The sequence below is a fragment of the Polistes fuscatus genome, unplaced genomic scaffold (genome assembly GCF_010416935.1).
Source record: "Polistes fuscatus isolate 324 unplaced genomic scaffold, CU_Pfus_HIC Scaffold7, whole genome shotgun sequence".
Lineage (NCBI taxonomy): Eukaryota > Metazoa > Arthropoda > Insecta > Hymenoptera > Vespidae > Polistes > Polistes fuscatus.
This window is the reverse complement of record NW_025113151.1, coordinates 704680-721781: the sequence shown is the minus strand read 5'-3', so window position 1 is coordinate 721781 and position 17102 is coordinate 704680. Positions and strand designations below refer to the sequence as shown.

The 17102-nt window shown below is 33.2% G+C and overlaps 1 protein-coding gene across 1 annotated transcript in view; it reads left to right on the top strand.

The window, feature by feature from the left end:
* Nucleotides 1–15760, top strand: part of LOC122524364 (histone acetyltransferase p300-like) — an 18309-nt gene extending 2549 nt beyond the window's left edge. Inside the window, exons 2-24 of the mRNA XM_043646580.1 lie at nt 320–475; nt 2519–2736; nt 2925–3302; nt 3386–3674; nt 3765–4079; nt 4179–4502; nt 4595–4786; nt 4886–5814; nt 5969–7402; nt 7493–7650; nt 8877–8957; nt 9034–9168; nt 9260–9736; nt 9815–9980; nt 10245–10421; nt 10511–10744; nt 10832–11062; nt 11173–11292; nt 11394–11698; nt 11795–12196; nt 12292–12613; nt 12743–13142; nt 14202–15760. Coding sequence (XP_043502515.1) covers nt 320–475; nt 2519–2736; nt 2925–3302; nt 3386–3674; nt 3765–4079; nt 4179–4502; nt 4595–4786; nt 4886–5814; nt 5969–7402; nt 7493–7650; nt 8877–8957; nt 9034–9168; nt 9260–9736; nt 9815–9980; nt 10245–10421; nt 10511–10744; nt 10832–11062; nt 11173–11292; nt 11394–11698; nt 11795–12196; nt 12292–12613; nt 12743–13142; nt 14202–14677 — 7919 coding nt within the window. The 3' untranslated portion in view covers nt 14678–15760. The remainder of the gene's footprint in view (nt 1–319; nt 476–2518; nt 2737–2924; nt 3303–3385; nt 3675–3764; nt 4080–4178; nt 4503–4594; nt 4787–4885; nt 5815–5968; nt 7403–7492; nt 7651–8876; nt 8958–9033; nt 9169–9259; nt 9737–9814; nt 9981–10244; nt 10422–10510; nt 10745–10831; nt 11063–11172; nt 11293–11393; nt 11699–11794; nt 12197–12291; nt 12614–12742; nt 13143–14201) is intronic.
* Nucleotides 15761–17102: the final 1342 nt, after the last annotated feature.

Here is a 17102-nt window from a genome sequence, read left to right as displayed (position 1 = left end):
TCTATTGTATTTCAAAATATTCAATGTAAAGATTTATCAAGTACAGGCTACACAAGTTGCAGAAACGTCTTTTTTCTTCTTCTTTTTACTTATTTACATAAAAGAAATTTCTTATTCTATGACTTTTTTCTCAAATACTCTTTTCTTTCTCTTTTTCGTCGTTGTATCAATGTCAGTATAACTATGTCACAACAAAGTTGTGCATTTCTACGCTATCTCATTGTTTCTGCTGCTTAGGTGCTCTACACCTAAAAGAGAAAATCAAAGCTTAGGTAGTTCTTTCCACACAATCTTAAATTAAAAACTATGATATATGTAGTGGGTATGGCGCCTCTAATGATGCACCATGCTTATGCAAACTACGGGGGAGGTGGCAGTGGTAACATGCAACAAATACAGGGCCCACCACAACAGCTACACCTGCACCATCATCAAGTGGAGTTACATTGGAACAACCATGTCATCCATAAAAGAAGTAAATATTAATATCAAAAAGAAAAGAAAGAAAAAAAAATAAAAGATCGGAAAGCTCAAACAAAAAGAAATTAAAATATATATAAATATCAAACACGGTATCATAAAATCTGTTTGTCTGTCCATACATGTCATTCTCATTGGTAGTATATATTTCTAAAATTATTTCTCTTCATATTTTCATATAAAGTATATTACATTAAAGGGTACTTTAAATGTTATCTTATATATGGGGGGTTTCGTTACATTTTTCATGATACTATAATAATCATGCGAGTGGACATTTTTGAAAATATAGGAGAGTCTTGTTAGGTACCTTAGAGAATTATTTATCGTTACTTAGACACGGACTGTTACCCTTTTATACAATGTAATGGAGAAAAATATATATAAAATATTAGATTCAATATTTACGGTACATTAATTTTCAAAATATTTGATGCCAAATTTTTCTTAACCGATGTGCTCTATTGAAAAAAAACTTAATTACTATTTGAACATAATATAGACATGCGACACACATGCACTGAGCTCGAAACTTTTCTATTGCAAATGTATCTAATATAGAATGTATGCATATTCCTGTAAATATAAATACATGCACATATATATATATATGTGTGTGCATGTATTATATTGCCTATAGAAGAATTAATGTATATTAAAGAATATGTAATATGAGTATATATGTATAATGGTTTTATTGAAATAGTTAATTAAGGTAAATTAAAATATTTATTATTTATATAATATTACTTGTAATGATATACATACATATATCTATATATCTTTGTATCTCTCTTAAAATTTCCAGGTATGTTAGGTAAGAAATAATTGATATTGTTGTATTAAGAGGGGGAAAGCAACTTCTTCTTATATCTTATATATCTATATTTCCTTTTTTTTGTATTTTTATTTGTATATATATCTATCTACTACTGTTTCAGATTAGGTGTAATTGCAAGAGATTTATATTATTTATTAATTTGATCCACATTAGAGGGAAGAAGAACATTGTTGAGCTATGTGTAGAGAGCATTGATTATTGCTTGAATAGATTAATTCTTTTAGAGAGTGAAAATCTATTATTTCTTCGCATGACTCTATTTTATTCTAAAGTTTGGCGTATCAGTGGCTTTGCTGCTTTGGTAGTTTGTAGCACGATTTTATTGTTGATCAAATTTGTATTATGCTCTGTAGTTTATAAGTTCCCTTAAGTTGTGCTCTTGCAGTGTATGTCTCATGTCTTATTTATTTATGTATATTTGTTTGTTTATATATATATATATGCATATATTTATATGTATATGTATATATTTCTTTATTATAGTCTTTTTCCCCATAGAATCTTTACATTTACATTTTTCCTACACGTATCTTTTTTTCTCTGTCATGTATGGTCCAGTTATGGATAAATGAGAACGAATAGACAAACATTTATTTTGTTACAAAAAATTTTCATATGAATACTTAAGGAACTATTTTTAAATTAACTACATATATATATATATATATGTGTGTGAATTTTTTTTCTCTTTTTTTTCTTCTAAAAAAATTATAATTATCAATAGAAATAAAAATAAGAACTGATATATAAATATAAATAAATATATATCATATCAAAAATAAAAAGAACGTGAGACAAAATAATAATAATAATAATAGAGACAAATGCATACAATATACAGACTGTGTCATAAGTAAACTGTGCTATATAGTAGGATTAAAATTTCATTTACAAAACTAGATTTAAATAAATGCTATGGTGACGGTACTAAATCTTATATAAAGTTACTAATGGTTTCTTTGGTTTCTATGGTACATCTCACGCATAATATTAATCATTATTGACATGCGACTGGTTATGGCAAAAAGTGTTAATATTTTTGAATGTATATTTATCGGTCAATTATATTTAAAAACATATTTGTCTTTATCAACTTGAAATACTTTTTCTTATAACCAGCAGATTTTTTTTAATTATTTTTATATACACATATTAACGTTAAAACATTATTAACAATATAATTGTATATTCTCTTAGATTACATAACAAATACAGATATGTTCGATCTTGAAAATGATCTTCCTGACGATCTTCTATCTACGGGGTCTTGGGGTTCTGCTACTGAAAATGCTAAACCACCAGCGACAGGACCAGGGCCAGGTCCTGGGCAACAAAATGGAACGCTTGACTCAGATTTACGTCAACATGTACAACAACAGCAACAACAAATATCTCATCATCTTATCCAGCAGCAGGTAATTATTATCTAATTATTATTTAGGAAATCTTGAAAATACTATTTTTTATCGTAATGTAAATGTATATTTATATATGTTTTTATGATTTATTAATTATTATTATTATTATTATTATTATTATTATTATTATTGTCATCAGTTATGCAGCATACATTTTTTTCTTATTTAAGATTTTTTCCAATCAGGGAAATAAAAACTTGGTTGCGAATTCATTGGCAATGGCTGCTGGAAATTTGGGTAGCAAAAGTCCAAATATGCAATCTCCACCGAATGTTTCCGTCTCTAAGGGAGTAGTTGATCCACAAATGGTCGTCAGTCTTGGAAATTTACCTAGCAGTATAGCTAGTTCTTTGGCAAACAATCAAATGTCCATTGCAAATTCAATGGGAAATCTTCAATCGTCGATGAGTATGGCTGGAACCAATCCTACTATGTCTATGCCAGGTGCAATGAACTCTGGTTTAGTCATGACGAGTAGTGCTAGTGGAAATAATAGTATAGGTGGAATGGCAGGTGGAAGTCTAATTGTAACCAACAGTTTAAACAAGCAACCTCTAAATACAGTAAGTTTTTATGTTATATATGCATCTTATCGTTGGATTTATATTTTTTTAATTGTACAAATAAAACAAAAAAATTGTCAAAGGTATCCATGATGGGTCAGAATACTCAAGGAATTCATCATCCCAGTGGGCCTCATGGTGTAGCTCAAATGCAAAATGGACCAGGTATGATTAATACCAGAGCTGTAGCGATGCAGCAACAGCAGCAAGCCCATATGGTAGGTTCAGCAAAAGGTCAAAGTCCTCATCAACAAGTGCATCAAGTTGGAATTGTTGGCCCTGGACAAGGTGGTCCAAGAATGCAAGCACCTCCTAATATGACGAATATGCCCAATATGGGACAACTTGGTGCTTCCAGTCCATATGGTTATGGTAAATAAATAATGTTTTATTAATTTGTTATCCCATATATTTTATATTTACATATTTTATTAAATATATACTTTTTTATTTTTTATTTAGGATCTCCAGGTACCGGAGCAGGTCCTGGAGCTGCTGTATGTACTAATAATCCTGTTGGTGTAATTGCACCTCAACAAAAAGCTGTGACAACAAATATGGCTGCTATGCAAGCTGGAAGATTTGGGGGTTCAACTGGTCCTATTGGAGCCACTAATGTTACAGGTGGTCAAGAAGGTGGTATGGCACAACAAGCGCAACCACCTGCACCGAGTCCAGCTCAACCTCAATCTGGTGCACCAAGCGGTGGACAACCGGGTCCACAGCAAGCTACACAAAATCAAATGTCTGGTACTGGTGGTGGTACTGCACCACCGGGTAAGATAAAATCTTTTTACTAATGTATAAAAACAAAAGTATATAAATTTATTTTTAAAAATATTGTACTAAGAAATGTGAAAATATATATGTATGTAGGTGCTTCGAAATCGACCGCAGATCCAGAAAAACGTAAATTAATTCAACAACAATTGGTACTACTTCTCCATGCGCATAAATGTCAAAGACGAGAAAGCCAATCTAATGGTGAAGCGTGGCAATGTACTTTGCCAGATTGTAAGACTATGAAAAATGTTTTGACTCATATGACTACCTGTCAAGCGGGTAAAAATTGTGTAGTGCCACACTGTAGTTCATCTAGACAGATTATCAATCATTGGAAGCATTGTAATCGAAGTGACTGTCCTGTTTGTTTGCCTTTGAAACAAGCAAGCAGAAATAGGAATACAAATGTTGTAGCAGGTAATTTTAGAATATTTATATATTGCTATTTAATAAATACTTATTAATTCAATCATAACTTATTTACATTTGATTAAAATTTGTTAATAAAGCTACTCAACCAAATCCAAGTCCATTAGAAATGAGGAGAGCGTATGATGCTTTGGGTATATCATGCCCTACAACGACTACTGGCTTGTTGGCTCCACAAGGTGTTGGTAGAGGTGTTAGAATGCCAGCAGTTGGAATGCAAGGACCGCCAGGTACTATTGGAAATGTTAGGTTGACTCAACCTCAAACCCAAGGTAAGAGAAATTTTCTATGTAAATTAATAGTATTCAATTTATACTTTATTATTATATGAAAAAAGAAATAATATTATATTTATTTATTTTATTTTTTAGCTGCACCAGGACAATCTGTTGTTGGTGCTGGCCAACAAGTAGTAGCTCCAAACGTATCCTTACCATTAAACTCAGATCCTAACACTGTTGGCGTAGCTGGTAATCAGACTGCTCCAACGAGTGGTCCAATGCCTACAGCAGCAGCGACAGCTGCGAATATACAACAATCTGTTAACATGCAGCAACTATTTGGTAGTTTCAATGAATCAGGGCAGCCTGGTGTGTTGGGAGAAAATAAACTTTCTAGTTTACAACTACCAGCTGGTCTTCAACCAGGACAAGTAACTGCTACACCTGTAACAGAATCTAAATTGTGGCACCAAACTGTAACGCCTGATCTCAGGAATCACCTAGTTCACAAATTAGTGCAAGCAATATTCCCAACTCCGGATCCTACAGCGATGCTTGATAAACGGATGCACAATTTAGTTGCTTATGCTAGAAAAGTGGAAGGTGATATGTATGAGATGGCCAATTCTAGGTCGGAGTATTATCACTTACTGGCGGAGAAAATTTATAAAATACAAAAGGAATTGGAGGAAAAACGACAGAAAAGAAAAGAGCAGCAACAACAACAACAACAACAATTGCAAGCTGCACAACAACAGCAACAGCCACAACCATCAGGAGCTCCTCCAGGTCCTGACTTACGACCATGTGCCCCGCAAGATGTAGGAGGGATCCTTCCATCAAGACCTGTTGGCAAAGTTCCACCAAATTTAAGGAGGCACTCACCGAACATGGGACAAATTGGACCATTGTCAGGTATGAGCATTCAACATAATCGAATGCAATTTCCACAACAACAGGCTCAGCAGCAGCAACAGCAAGCCCAACAAGCTCAGCAGCAGCAAGTCCAACAAGCTCAGCAGCAACAAATACAGCAGCAGCAGCAAGTTCAGCAGCAGCAGCAAGCTCAGCAACAACAGCAAGCTCAACAAGCTCAGCAACAGCAACAGCAAGTTCAACAAGCTCAGCAGCAACAGCAAGCCCAACAAGCTCAGCAGCAGCAAGTCCAACAAGCTCAGCAACAACAAATACAGCAGCAACAGCAAGCTCAACAACAACAACAACAACAACAACAACATACTTGTTGGTCCTTCTGGTCCCAGTCCAAATGGACAGTCAACATCTAATCCAAGTATGGTTCCAAATTCCGGTCTTAGTCCGTTTGGTCAGCCACAAATGTCGCAAGCTAATTTAACGACAACAACTACATCAGCGACGACTAGTCAATTTCCAACCTCTAATGGCACTTCCAGTTTACCAAACAGTTCACCTGTACAAAATCAACATCAATTTTCTGATATTATGAAAGTTAGGCTTGCTCAAGTTCAAGTAGTACAGCAGCAGCAGCAGCAACCACAAAGTGTACCACAGCAACAGCAACCAAGTCAACAACAACCAACAAGTACTTCAAATCAAAGTGCCGCAACAAGTGCAATGCCACAAGCACCGTCGCCCTTTAGTAATATTCAACAACAAAATAATCAGCAGCAAAATCAACAATTTAATAATAATCGACCATTATCGGCTTCTACGCCTGGTGATGCTAGCATAACTACATCAACGCCACAAACAATACCTCCACCTGCATCAAGTGGACCTAGTCCAAGTCCTGTTACAACAACAAATGGACCTCAATCTACAACTTCCACGCCCAATACGCCTATAGTTCCTTCATTAATGACTCCAAATCAGACTGTATCTTCCGCTAATCAAACTCCACCTCATCCAGGTACGACTCCATCTCCAGCTGGTCTTGCAAGTTTAGGAAAGGGTATGACTTCTCAAGAAAGAGCAGCATTAAATGCTCCCAGAAGCTCGAACATGTCTTCACAAATGGCTGCCATTACTGCAGCCTTGGATCGTGATAATTCTCCTAGTCCGCCAATGAATAATAATAAAGGCAAATTAGATTCGATTAAAGAAGAAAATATAAAAATGGATATTAAGTCAGATGATGGATCGGAAATCGAATGGATCAGAGATAGGATGGATGGTGGTAAAAATGTAAATAACGATGTGTCCATTAAAACAGAGATTAAAAAAACTGAACCTATGGAAGAAGGATCGGCTGAGGGAATTGTCAAAGAAGAGTCTGGTATTAAAGAAGAATCAGTAACTTCTATGTCCAGTCAAGATAACACTGCTTCTGATATAAAACCCCTTGTTCCTGAACCGATACAACCAAGTGGTACATCATCGGACAAGAAAAGATTGTGCTTATTTAAACCTGATGAATTACGTCAAGCGCTTATGCCAACGCTTGATAAATTATATCGACAGGATCCAGAATCATTACCATTTAGACAACCTGTTGATCCCCAAGCCTTGGGAATACCAGATTATTTTGATATTGTTAAGAAACCTATGGATCTTTCAACGATTAAAAGGAAATTAGATACAGGACAATATAGTGATCCTTGGGAATACGTCGACGATGTTTGGATGATGTTTGACAATGCTTGGCTTTATAATCGCAAAACTTCTCGAGTTTATAGATATTGTACAAAGGTAATATATTTATTAATTTTATTTCAGAGATTTTCATCGTAGTTTCTAAAACAACACGCTTTTACAAATGCTGCCTTCTCTTGCTTACAGTTGTCAGAAGTTTTTGAACAAGAAATAGATCCAGTGATGCAAGCATTAGGATACTGTTGTGGTAGGAAATACACGTTCAATCCACAAGTACTTTGTTGCTATGGGAAGCAATTATGTACAATACCAAGAGACGCTAAATACTATTCCTATAAAAACAGGTCAGTGAAAATCCATTGTACTATACATAATCATTGTTTTATTGCACTTTGTTTTAATGTTTCAGAAATAATTTGCATGAGGAAATATTTAAGTAGTAATTTTTGTTTAATTTTATTTGTTTTATTTGAGTCTTTGTAGTAGTATTCCCAATTTAGATGATGATATTTATTTTGTATTTTAATTAATTGTGTTATTACTTGAAAGAAATGGCAAGATATTGCGCGTTCGATTCTCCCGATTCTTTTACTCTTTAAAAGTTTTCTCACATCGAATGCGCCAAATTAATTTGGCAGGTTAATTAGCTTGATTCAGTTTATACAGGCTGTTTCAAGCCAGTCCCCTGACCTACAAAACATTGTCCATTTCTAATCTCGATAATAATAGTAGTATTAATAATAATAATATTAATATTATTATGTATATGATATATATTATTATTATATGATATATAAGATATATATCTTTAAATATCAAAATATCATGGAAAAAGTTTTACATTTTGAGATATACATTCCATTAATATTATTATTATTATTTTTTAATTTCTTTTTGTCTGAGATATATATTGTGTCTAACAATGGCACTTGTTTTCTTCTTTGTATGGTACCTTCGCTCTACCCATGGGTTCCGTACGTGCACACAAATCCTTGTTTGCTGCTTGCTTCTTGTGTTGCCCACACCCCTTGCTTCTTTCCGACTCTACTACTACCACTACTACCACTACTACTACCACTACTACTACTACTTCGTACCACGAAAAATTGATATATGGAAAATTGGACAAAATGAACTTGGAAATCTGATATTTCAATCAAAAAAAAAAATTATTTATTGCAAAAAAAAAAACGTTATACGCGTGTGATAATGGCAAAAAATATATATAATACTTACCAAAAAAAAATATATATATATACACATATATATATATATATATATGAACAATGAATATTTCTACAACTTTTGGGAACAAAAATATAAAAACGGATTACGTGTGAAATAATTAATTGGCAAAAAAAATACTAAAAACAAAACAACCTTTATAACTGCATGTATAATTATGAACCACATGTCCTTTGTCAAAATTGGATTTGGATTGAATATGTCGGAATATGAAAATATTGGCCTTTTTTGAAACACCGAATTACATTACATGCATGCATGAAATTTGGATCTATTAATCTATTGGAACCAATAGTCTAAAGGCTTATGGTCTTATTTCCGATAGATACACCTTCTGTCAGAAATGTTTCAACGACATACCTGGTGACACTGTGACGTTAGGAGATGACCCAACACAACCACAAACGTGAGTATTTTTTTATAAACAAAAATAAACATATTTTTTTCTATATGTATTATTTATATATATTTATATTTAATAGTGCCATCAAGAAAGAACAGTTCCAGGAGTTAAAAAATGATCATTTAGAATTAGAGCCTTTCGTTGTCTGCACAGATTGTGGTAGGAAAGTACATCAAATTTGTGTATTGCATATGGAACAAATTTGGCCATTAGGGTAAGGATAAATTATTTCAATAAATATTTACATATATACATTTTTATGTATAAATATATTTGATTTTTTATATTTATGTATATATCTACAGATTTACCTGTGATAATTGTTTAAAGAAAAAAGGACAGAAACGTAAAGAAAATAAATTTAACGCCAAACGTTTGCCAGTAACAAAATTAGGAACATATATCGAGACACGTGTAAACAATTTTCTTAAGAAAAAAGAAGCAGGTGCTGGCGAGGTAGCCATTAGAGTTGTAGCATCTAGCGATAAAGTCGTCGAAGTTAAACCAGGAATGAAAAGTAGATTCGTAGAAAATGGTGATATGCCTGGTGAATTTCCATACCGTGCTAAGGCATTGTTTGCATTTGAAGAAGTCGACGGTACAGACGTATGTTTTTTTGGTATGCATGTACAAGAATATGGAAGTGAATGCACTCCGCCGAATACAAGACGAGTGTACATAGCATACTTGGATTCAGTACATTTCTTCCGGCCTAGACAATTTCGTACTGCTGTTTACCATGAAATACTTCTTGGATATTTAGATTATGCTAAACAACTTGGGTTAGTATACTTTTTCTATAGGTATTATTATGCGTTTATAATAAGAAATATGTGTATAAATTGTAAATAATTTAACAGTTACACCATGGCTCATATTTGGGCTTGTCCACCATCGGAAGGAGATGATTATATATTCCACTGCCATCCTCAAGAACAAAAAATTCCTAAGCCTAAACGACTGCAAGAGTGGTATAAGAAAATGTTAGATAAAGGAATTATGGAAAGAATAGTACTCGATTACAAGGTATATTTTTCTTTTCTTCTTTTTTTATAAACATCTGAAAATTAATACGTTATTTCTAGTCTCAAGTGTTATCTGTCTAACGAAATAATCGTAGTCAGAAGTCAAATGGGACTTAAAGTAAATGTCTGAAGAAGCTATTATTCTTATTGCATTGATCAATTTGAATAGAGGATTATCAGACAACACTGTTTAACATTTTGTATATGTAATAAATTAATGATTATTATATAATTATTAATATGATTTAATATATTTTATGTGTAGGATATTTTGAAGCAAGCGATGGAGGATAAATTATCTTCTGCAGCAGATTTGCCATACTTTGAGGGTGACTTTTGGCCCAATGTATTGGAAGAAAGTATTAAAGAATTAGATCAAGAAGAAGAGGAAAAGCGTAAACAAGCTGAAGCTGCTGAGGCTGCTGCGGCTGCAGCCAATGCTGTAAGATTACAATCTCGAATGATTTTATTTATATATGATGTGATCGGTTGAATTATGGATAATTAAATACAACATTAATTTGTTTTCAGATATTTTCATTGAACGAAGATTCGGAAACTGGTCCAGATGGTAAGAAAAAAGGACAGAAAAAGGCTAAGAAGTCTAATAAATCTAAAGCGAATCAAAGAAAAAATAGTAAAAAATCTAATACCCCTCAAACTGGTAATGATCTATCTGCTAAAATCTTTGCAACCATGGAGAAACACAAGGAAGTATTCTTTGTCATTAGGTTGCATAGCGCTCAAAGTGCAGCCAGTTTAGCAGTAAGTATAAATTTATAAATATTATTTTTTTACAATTATACATTTTTAATACGCACAGTTATATTTACATTGACATTTTTATTTTAGCCAATTCAAGATCCGGATCCTGTTATTAATTGTGATCTGATGGATGGACGTGATGCTTTTCTAACAATGGCCAGAGAAAAGCATTACGAATTTTCATCTTTGAGACGTGCAAAGTTTAGTTCTATGTCAATGTTGTATGAATTACATAATCAAGGTCAAGATAAATTTGTTTATACTTGTAATAATTGCAAGAGTCACGTTGAAACGAGATACCACTGTACTGTCTGTGATGTAAGTATAATTAAACTAGATGTATATGTAAAATGGGATATTTAAATATTTTTTTATTCATAGTCTTATTGAATTTTACATTATACGATTTGAATTATTTTTTTTTTCAGGATTTTGACTTATGCATCAGTTGTAAAGAAAAAGAAGGACATCCTCATCACATGGAAAAACTTGGTTTAGATTTGGATGATGGATCATCTCCCGTCGATGCAAAACAAGTTAATCCACAGGTAGATAAAAATAATTATATTTTTCCTCAACGCGCAATCAAACAATTGGAAAAACATAAATTAACAATGATATTTTTATTTATTTAAAAAAAAAATTATAGGAAGCGAGAAAACTCTTGATACAGAGATGTATACAATCTTTAGTACATGCTTGTCAATGTAGAGATGCTAATTGTCGGTTACCAAGTTGTCAGAAAATGAAGAGAGTAGTAACGCATACTAAAGTGTGCAAGAGAATGACAAGTGGTGGTTGCCCGATCTGTAAGCAAGTGATAACGTTGTGCTGTTGTTATCATACGAAGCACTGCCAAGAAACCAAGTGTCTTGTACCATTCTGTTCTAATATCAAGCATAAATTAAAACAACAACAACTTCAGCAACGTTTGCAACAAGCGCAACTGTTAAGGTTAGTTAATATTATATGCATATATGTAAGATTAATATGTAACATTAAAAAAGATGTTTTTCTTTATGCAATCATTATTAATACATATGTATATAGAAGGAGAATGGCTGTGATGAATACACGACCTACTGGACCAGTTGGAGCTATGCAAGCTGGGCAACAAACTTCAAACGTTGCAATAGTTGCCGGCGTTCCAATAAAACCAGGTGTTAGTCCAACGAATTTACCATCGCCGCATCAACCAGGAATTGGTTTGAAACCTGGTACACAGACGCCACCAGCACATGTTTTGCAAGTTGTCAAACAAGTTCAAGAGGAAGCTGCAAGACAACAAGTACCTCATGTTGGTTATGGTAAAGTAACACCTGGTGGAGGAGTTGGTGTGAGTGGCCAAGCTGGTGGAGTTATGCCACCTCCCCAAATGCAACGACAAATGCCCGTGCCAATGTCGGGTCCTGCTGGTACTCATCTTATTCCTATGGATCAGTGGACTGGCAGGTATAGTATCAAAGAACTTCTAAATTATTCTGCTGATTTTCGTATCAGGATATCAAGATTATCTTAAATTATCTTTATTTTTGCTTATTTTATAGTAGGTATCAACCTAATGCTGTTATGCAACAAAATCCTGCCTTGAGGCAACAAACACCGCAGCAGTTAATGCAGCAGCAGCAGCAACATCAGGGTCAACCTGCAATGGCCATGGGTGGTCAAATGCCAAGACAACCTGGTGTTATCGGTGGTCCCGTAGGTCAAGTGGCACCTGCTCAACCTCAAAGCAGCAATATGCACAAGCATGCTTTGCAGCAATTAATGGCAACACTAAGAAGTCCTCATACGCCTGAACAGCAGAACCAAATACTACAAATACTCAAGAGTAATCCACCTTTGATGGCTGCTTTTATAAAACAACGGGTATGTTATTTAAAAAGAACAAAAATAATTAGCGTCCTTTTTTCTTATTACATTTTCTTATATGATTGATAGATTTTTATTAAATTTTCTTGATTGTATTAATAAATAGAAATTCTTATATTTTAATAGCAAACTGGTCAACACGGTAGTGGAGTGAGTGGACCATTGGGTCCTAATCAGGCACAGCAACAACAACAACCTGATTTACATATGATGTCTCAGCAGCAACAACAACAACAGCAGCAGCAGCAGCAACAACATCCTCAGCAGCAACAGCAGCAAGGAAGAATGCAGATACAGGCAATGTTGAATCAGCAACAGCAACAACAGCAGCAGCAACAACAACAGACTGTGCAACAGCAATCGCAATGGTATAAGCAGCAAATGTTGGTTATGCAAAGGCAACAAGCCCAACAACAGGCTCAACAACAGGCACAACAACAGCAACAGGCACAGCAACAGCAACCTTTCACTCAACCACCTGCTCCACCTTATGGGCAACAAAGACCTATCAGGCCCTCTCTTCTTAGTAAGGAAGTTTCACTATTAGAAAGGTTGCCAATTCAGCTTTTTCAGGATAACAAACATAACAAATATTTTTTTCGTGCACCGAATTCTATAAATACATCAAATCCTGTACCTCCGTCAAAACCTCCACCACCATATCCCGTAGGTGCATCAAATCCTGTGAGTTCGCCATATACTGTGAGTACTACACCATGTCGTGTAGGTACATTAAAACGTAGGAATATTCCATATCCTGTAGGTGCATTAAATCATGTGCGTACTCCAAATCCTGAGAGTACATCATATCCTGTAGGTGCACCAAATCGTATGAGTACTCCATATCCCGTAGGTGCACCAAATCGTATGAGTACTCCAAATCCTCAGAGTACATCATATCCTGCGAGTACACCATATCCTGTAGGTGCACCAAATCGTATGAGTACTCCATATCATCCTGTACGTGCATTAAATCGTATGAGTACTCCAAATCCCCAGAGTACATCATATCCTGCGAGTACATCATATCCTGTAGGTGCACCAAATCGTATGAGTACTCCATATCCTGTAGATGCACTAAATCGTGTGAGTACTCTAAATTCTATACATACACAATTTCCGCTTATGCGCTTTCAAAATTTTCAAAATTCAAATACCTTGCATAACTTTAGAAATAATCAATAAAACTTCGTTAATAAATAAGAATGTAAAATAGTATTTTCAGATGCATCAATTAGTTGCTAATAAAATAGATTATTATTTTTGGCTATAGTTTAGGTTTATAATTTATTATGTAAATCAAGTTATTAATTATTTATTGACAAAAATTTTTATTTGTTCATTATTAATTACATGTATTGTATATATAATATATATTAAAAATATTGTTTTGTTATTATTTTTTAGTCCGTTGGCATTAATGTGGTATCATTGAAAAGTTTTCAATTTTCAATGATGTCATGTTGGTGTTAAATGTATAAACGGCGAAACAAACCCACAATTCCTATAAATAGGAGAGCTTTAAACTCTCCTAGCAATAATAAATAATAGTTTGTAAAAAACTATATTTGACAATCACTTTCAGGTTATGGTGGATTCACCGAGCAAAGCTATGGTCAGCCTGGATTAAAACCAACTCCACCACCCGTACCTTCACCCCAAGGTGTAATGGGTCCTCCGGGGATATCAGTACAACAACAGTTGATGCAATCTGTTCGTTCTCCGCCACCTATTAGATCTCCACAACCAAATCCCTCACCAAGGCCAGTTCCATCGCCTCGTAATCAACCAGTTCCTTCGCCAAGATCTGGCCCAGTACCATCACCTCATCATCATCCACCACATGGGACACCGACCCATTCACCTGCACACGAACTTGGCGGCCCTAGTGAAATGATGCTTTCACAATTAAGTGGTGGTGGTGGCGCACCCACTGGTCATCCTGCAACCATGCCACATCATCCATCACCTGCCCCACCACCGAGTAGTGGTACAGACTCTAGTGAAGTGACCCCTATGACGCCACAAGATCAACTCTCGAAATTTGTTGAAGGGTTGTAGTGACTGTTAGTGACTACATTGATTGTTTATTAAGTGACTTTTTAAAACTTATTACGTACTTCGATGTACTATAAATAACACAGTGAACAGATAAAGTTTTATCTTCCTGGGTTGTTGACACCATTAGCTAAACTTTATTACCGCTCTGTGTGTTATAATGTTGCGCTGTTATTGCTGCTGCTCTTGTTATTGTCTTAAACTGCTGTCGTCTTGCTGCCGTCGTCGATCGTTATCGTCGTCGTCTTCATCGTCAGCTAATCAGCCAATCAGTCAGCATATTAAACACAAAGAGCTGGCTGTGACACAAGATTCATAAATCTGTCCTGCTAAGGACTATTATTTAGCAGGAAGATGATAATGAAGAAGAAAAGAAGAAGACTATTTCCATCCGTTCTGCGTTCCTAACTAACTTTGTGGAGTTTAGTTACGATGATGACTACTACTTCTCGTCTCTACTTTAACATCAGGTACACAACTTAACAAAACAAAACAATAAAAATGAACAAATAAGTTGTACTTGATAAATTTTAAGAAACTATGGTGCATAGACGTGATTATTACACACTTATACTCTTAATCTTAATATTCGTGTGATATAGATTCATTTCTTCTTTTTTTTTCGTATCTCTTATTTAAAAATATTTTTTTAATATTCCTATCCAACGGTGCAATGGGCAGAAAGAAAGAATGAGAGAGAGAAAGAGAAAGAAAGAAAAAAAAAGAGACAAGTCTTTTCTGAGATGAATTTAATCTAGCTGACTTAATTAAAAAAAAAAACTCGGAAGAGAAATAAGTTATATCTTCTCTCATCAAACAAGAAATCTCAATGACTTAAAAAGAAAAAAAAACAAAATAATTATGAAAAGGCTCGTACGTTCTCCTTAAACACATCCCCATACATCCTATTATTCCTCATGATGGTTTCCTCATTCTTCCCTCCATCATCCTCACTCCTAACCTTATCATTCATTCCCTCTTCTTCGCTACTGCTGTTCTCATACAGGCTAAGTGAATCGTACAAATGTGTTGTGTATACTTAAACGTTAATTAATAATTAAATAGTTCAAATACTATTAGTGCGTAGTAGCGATATTACATGCAGTTATTATATACCATTATTATTATTATTATTATTATTATTATTATGATTATATATTATATTATTATTATATTATTATTATTATTATTATTATTATTATCATTATCATCATTATTATCATTATCATCATTATCATCATTATTATCATTATCATCATTATCATCATTATCACATCATCATCATCATCATCATCATCAGCATCATCATTATATTATTATTAGTTATGATTATTATTATTATATATTATTATTATCATCATTATTATCATTATTATTGTCATCACACGAAGAATGAAATTATGGGTACAGTTAAATAAAATAATACAAAAGAAAAGGGGTAGAGGGGAAGTAAATGAAGAAGAAGAAGAAAAGAAGAAGTAATTTAAAATTAAAAAGACTTATATATGTAATAAAAAAGAATTAAGTATGAGAGATTTTTTAAAAAGAAGAAGTTAAGTAACACAAATTAAGATTATAATTTGTTAATTAAGAGAAACTATTGTTATTATTATTATTATTATTATTATTATTATTATTATTATTATTATTATTATTATTATTATTATTACTGCTACTATTATTATTACATTTATTATTATTATTATTATTTTTAACTTATAAAATCATTATTCATTATCGAGAAAAGAATAATTTTGCATAGAACCAGTAAACAAAAGAAAAGAAAAAAAAAGAAGAAAAAACTATTAGGGATTAATCATTGTGCGATATAATCAAATATTTGAGAAGTATGGTGTGTAATAAGGGTCGTTTGTTGAAAGAGTGATGATTGATGTTTGATGATCTATGATGATCTATAATGGTCTATGATGATCTTTATGACTAAAACAATTTCCTTCTTCTTCTTTTTTTTGGACAGGGGCAGGACGAGGAAAAGAAAAACAACCACAAGCACACACGCGGATTAAGAACGGTGTCGCAACCAAATATGAATATATATGCGTATTTATATGCATATATATATATTTAAAAAAATAAAACAATATTAATATTATCATCATTACTATTATTTTTTTTATTATTATTGTTATTATTATTATTATATTGTTATTAATATTACTATTATTTCTTATCATTATTACCATTATTTCTAAATACATTTATATCACCTATTCTTCTTTTTATTCTTATTATTATTATTATTATATAATTATTATTATTATTATCTTATTATTATCATCATCATTATTGTTATTTTTATTATCATTTTTTTATTATTTTATTATTCATTATGTAAAAAGAAACACCCGAAACACCTATTTAAAATTAAGATGACAAACCCAGATGGACAGGCTGCTCTATATGTTTA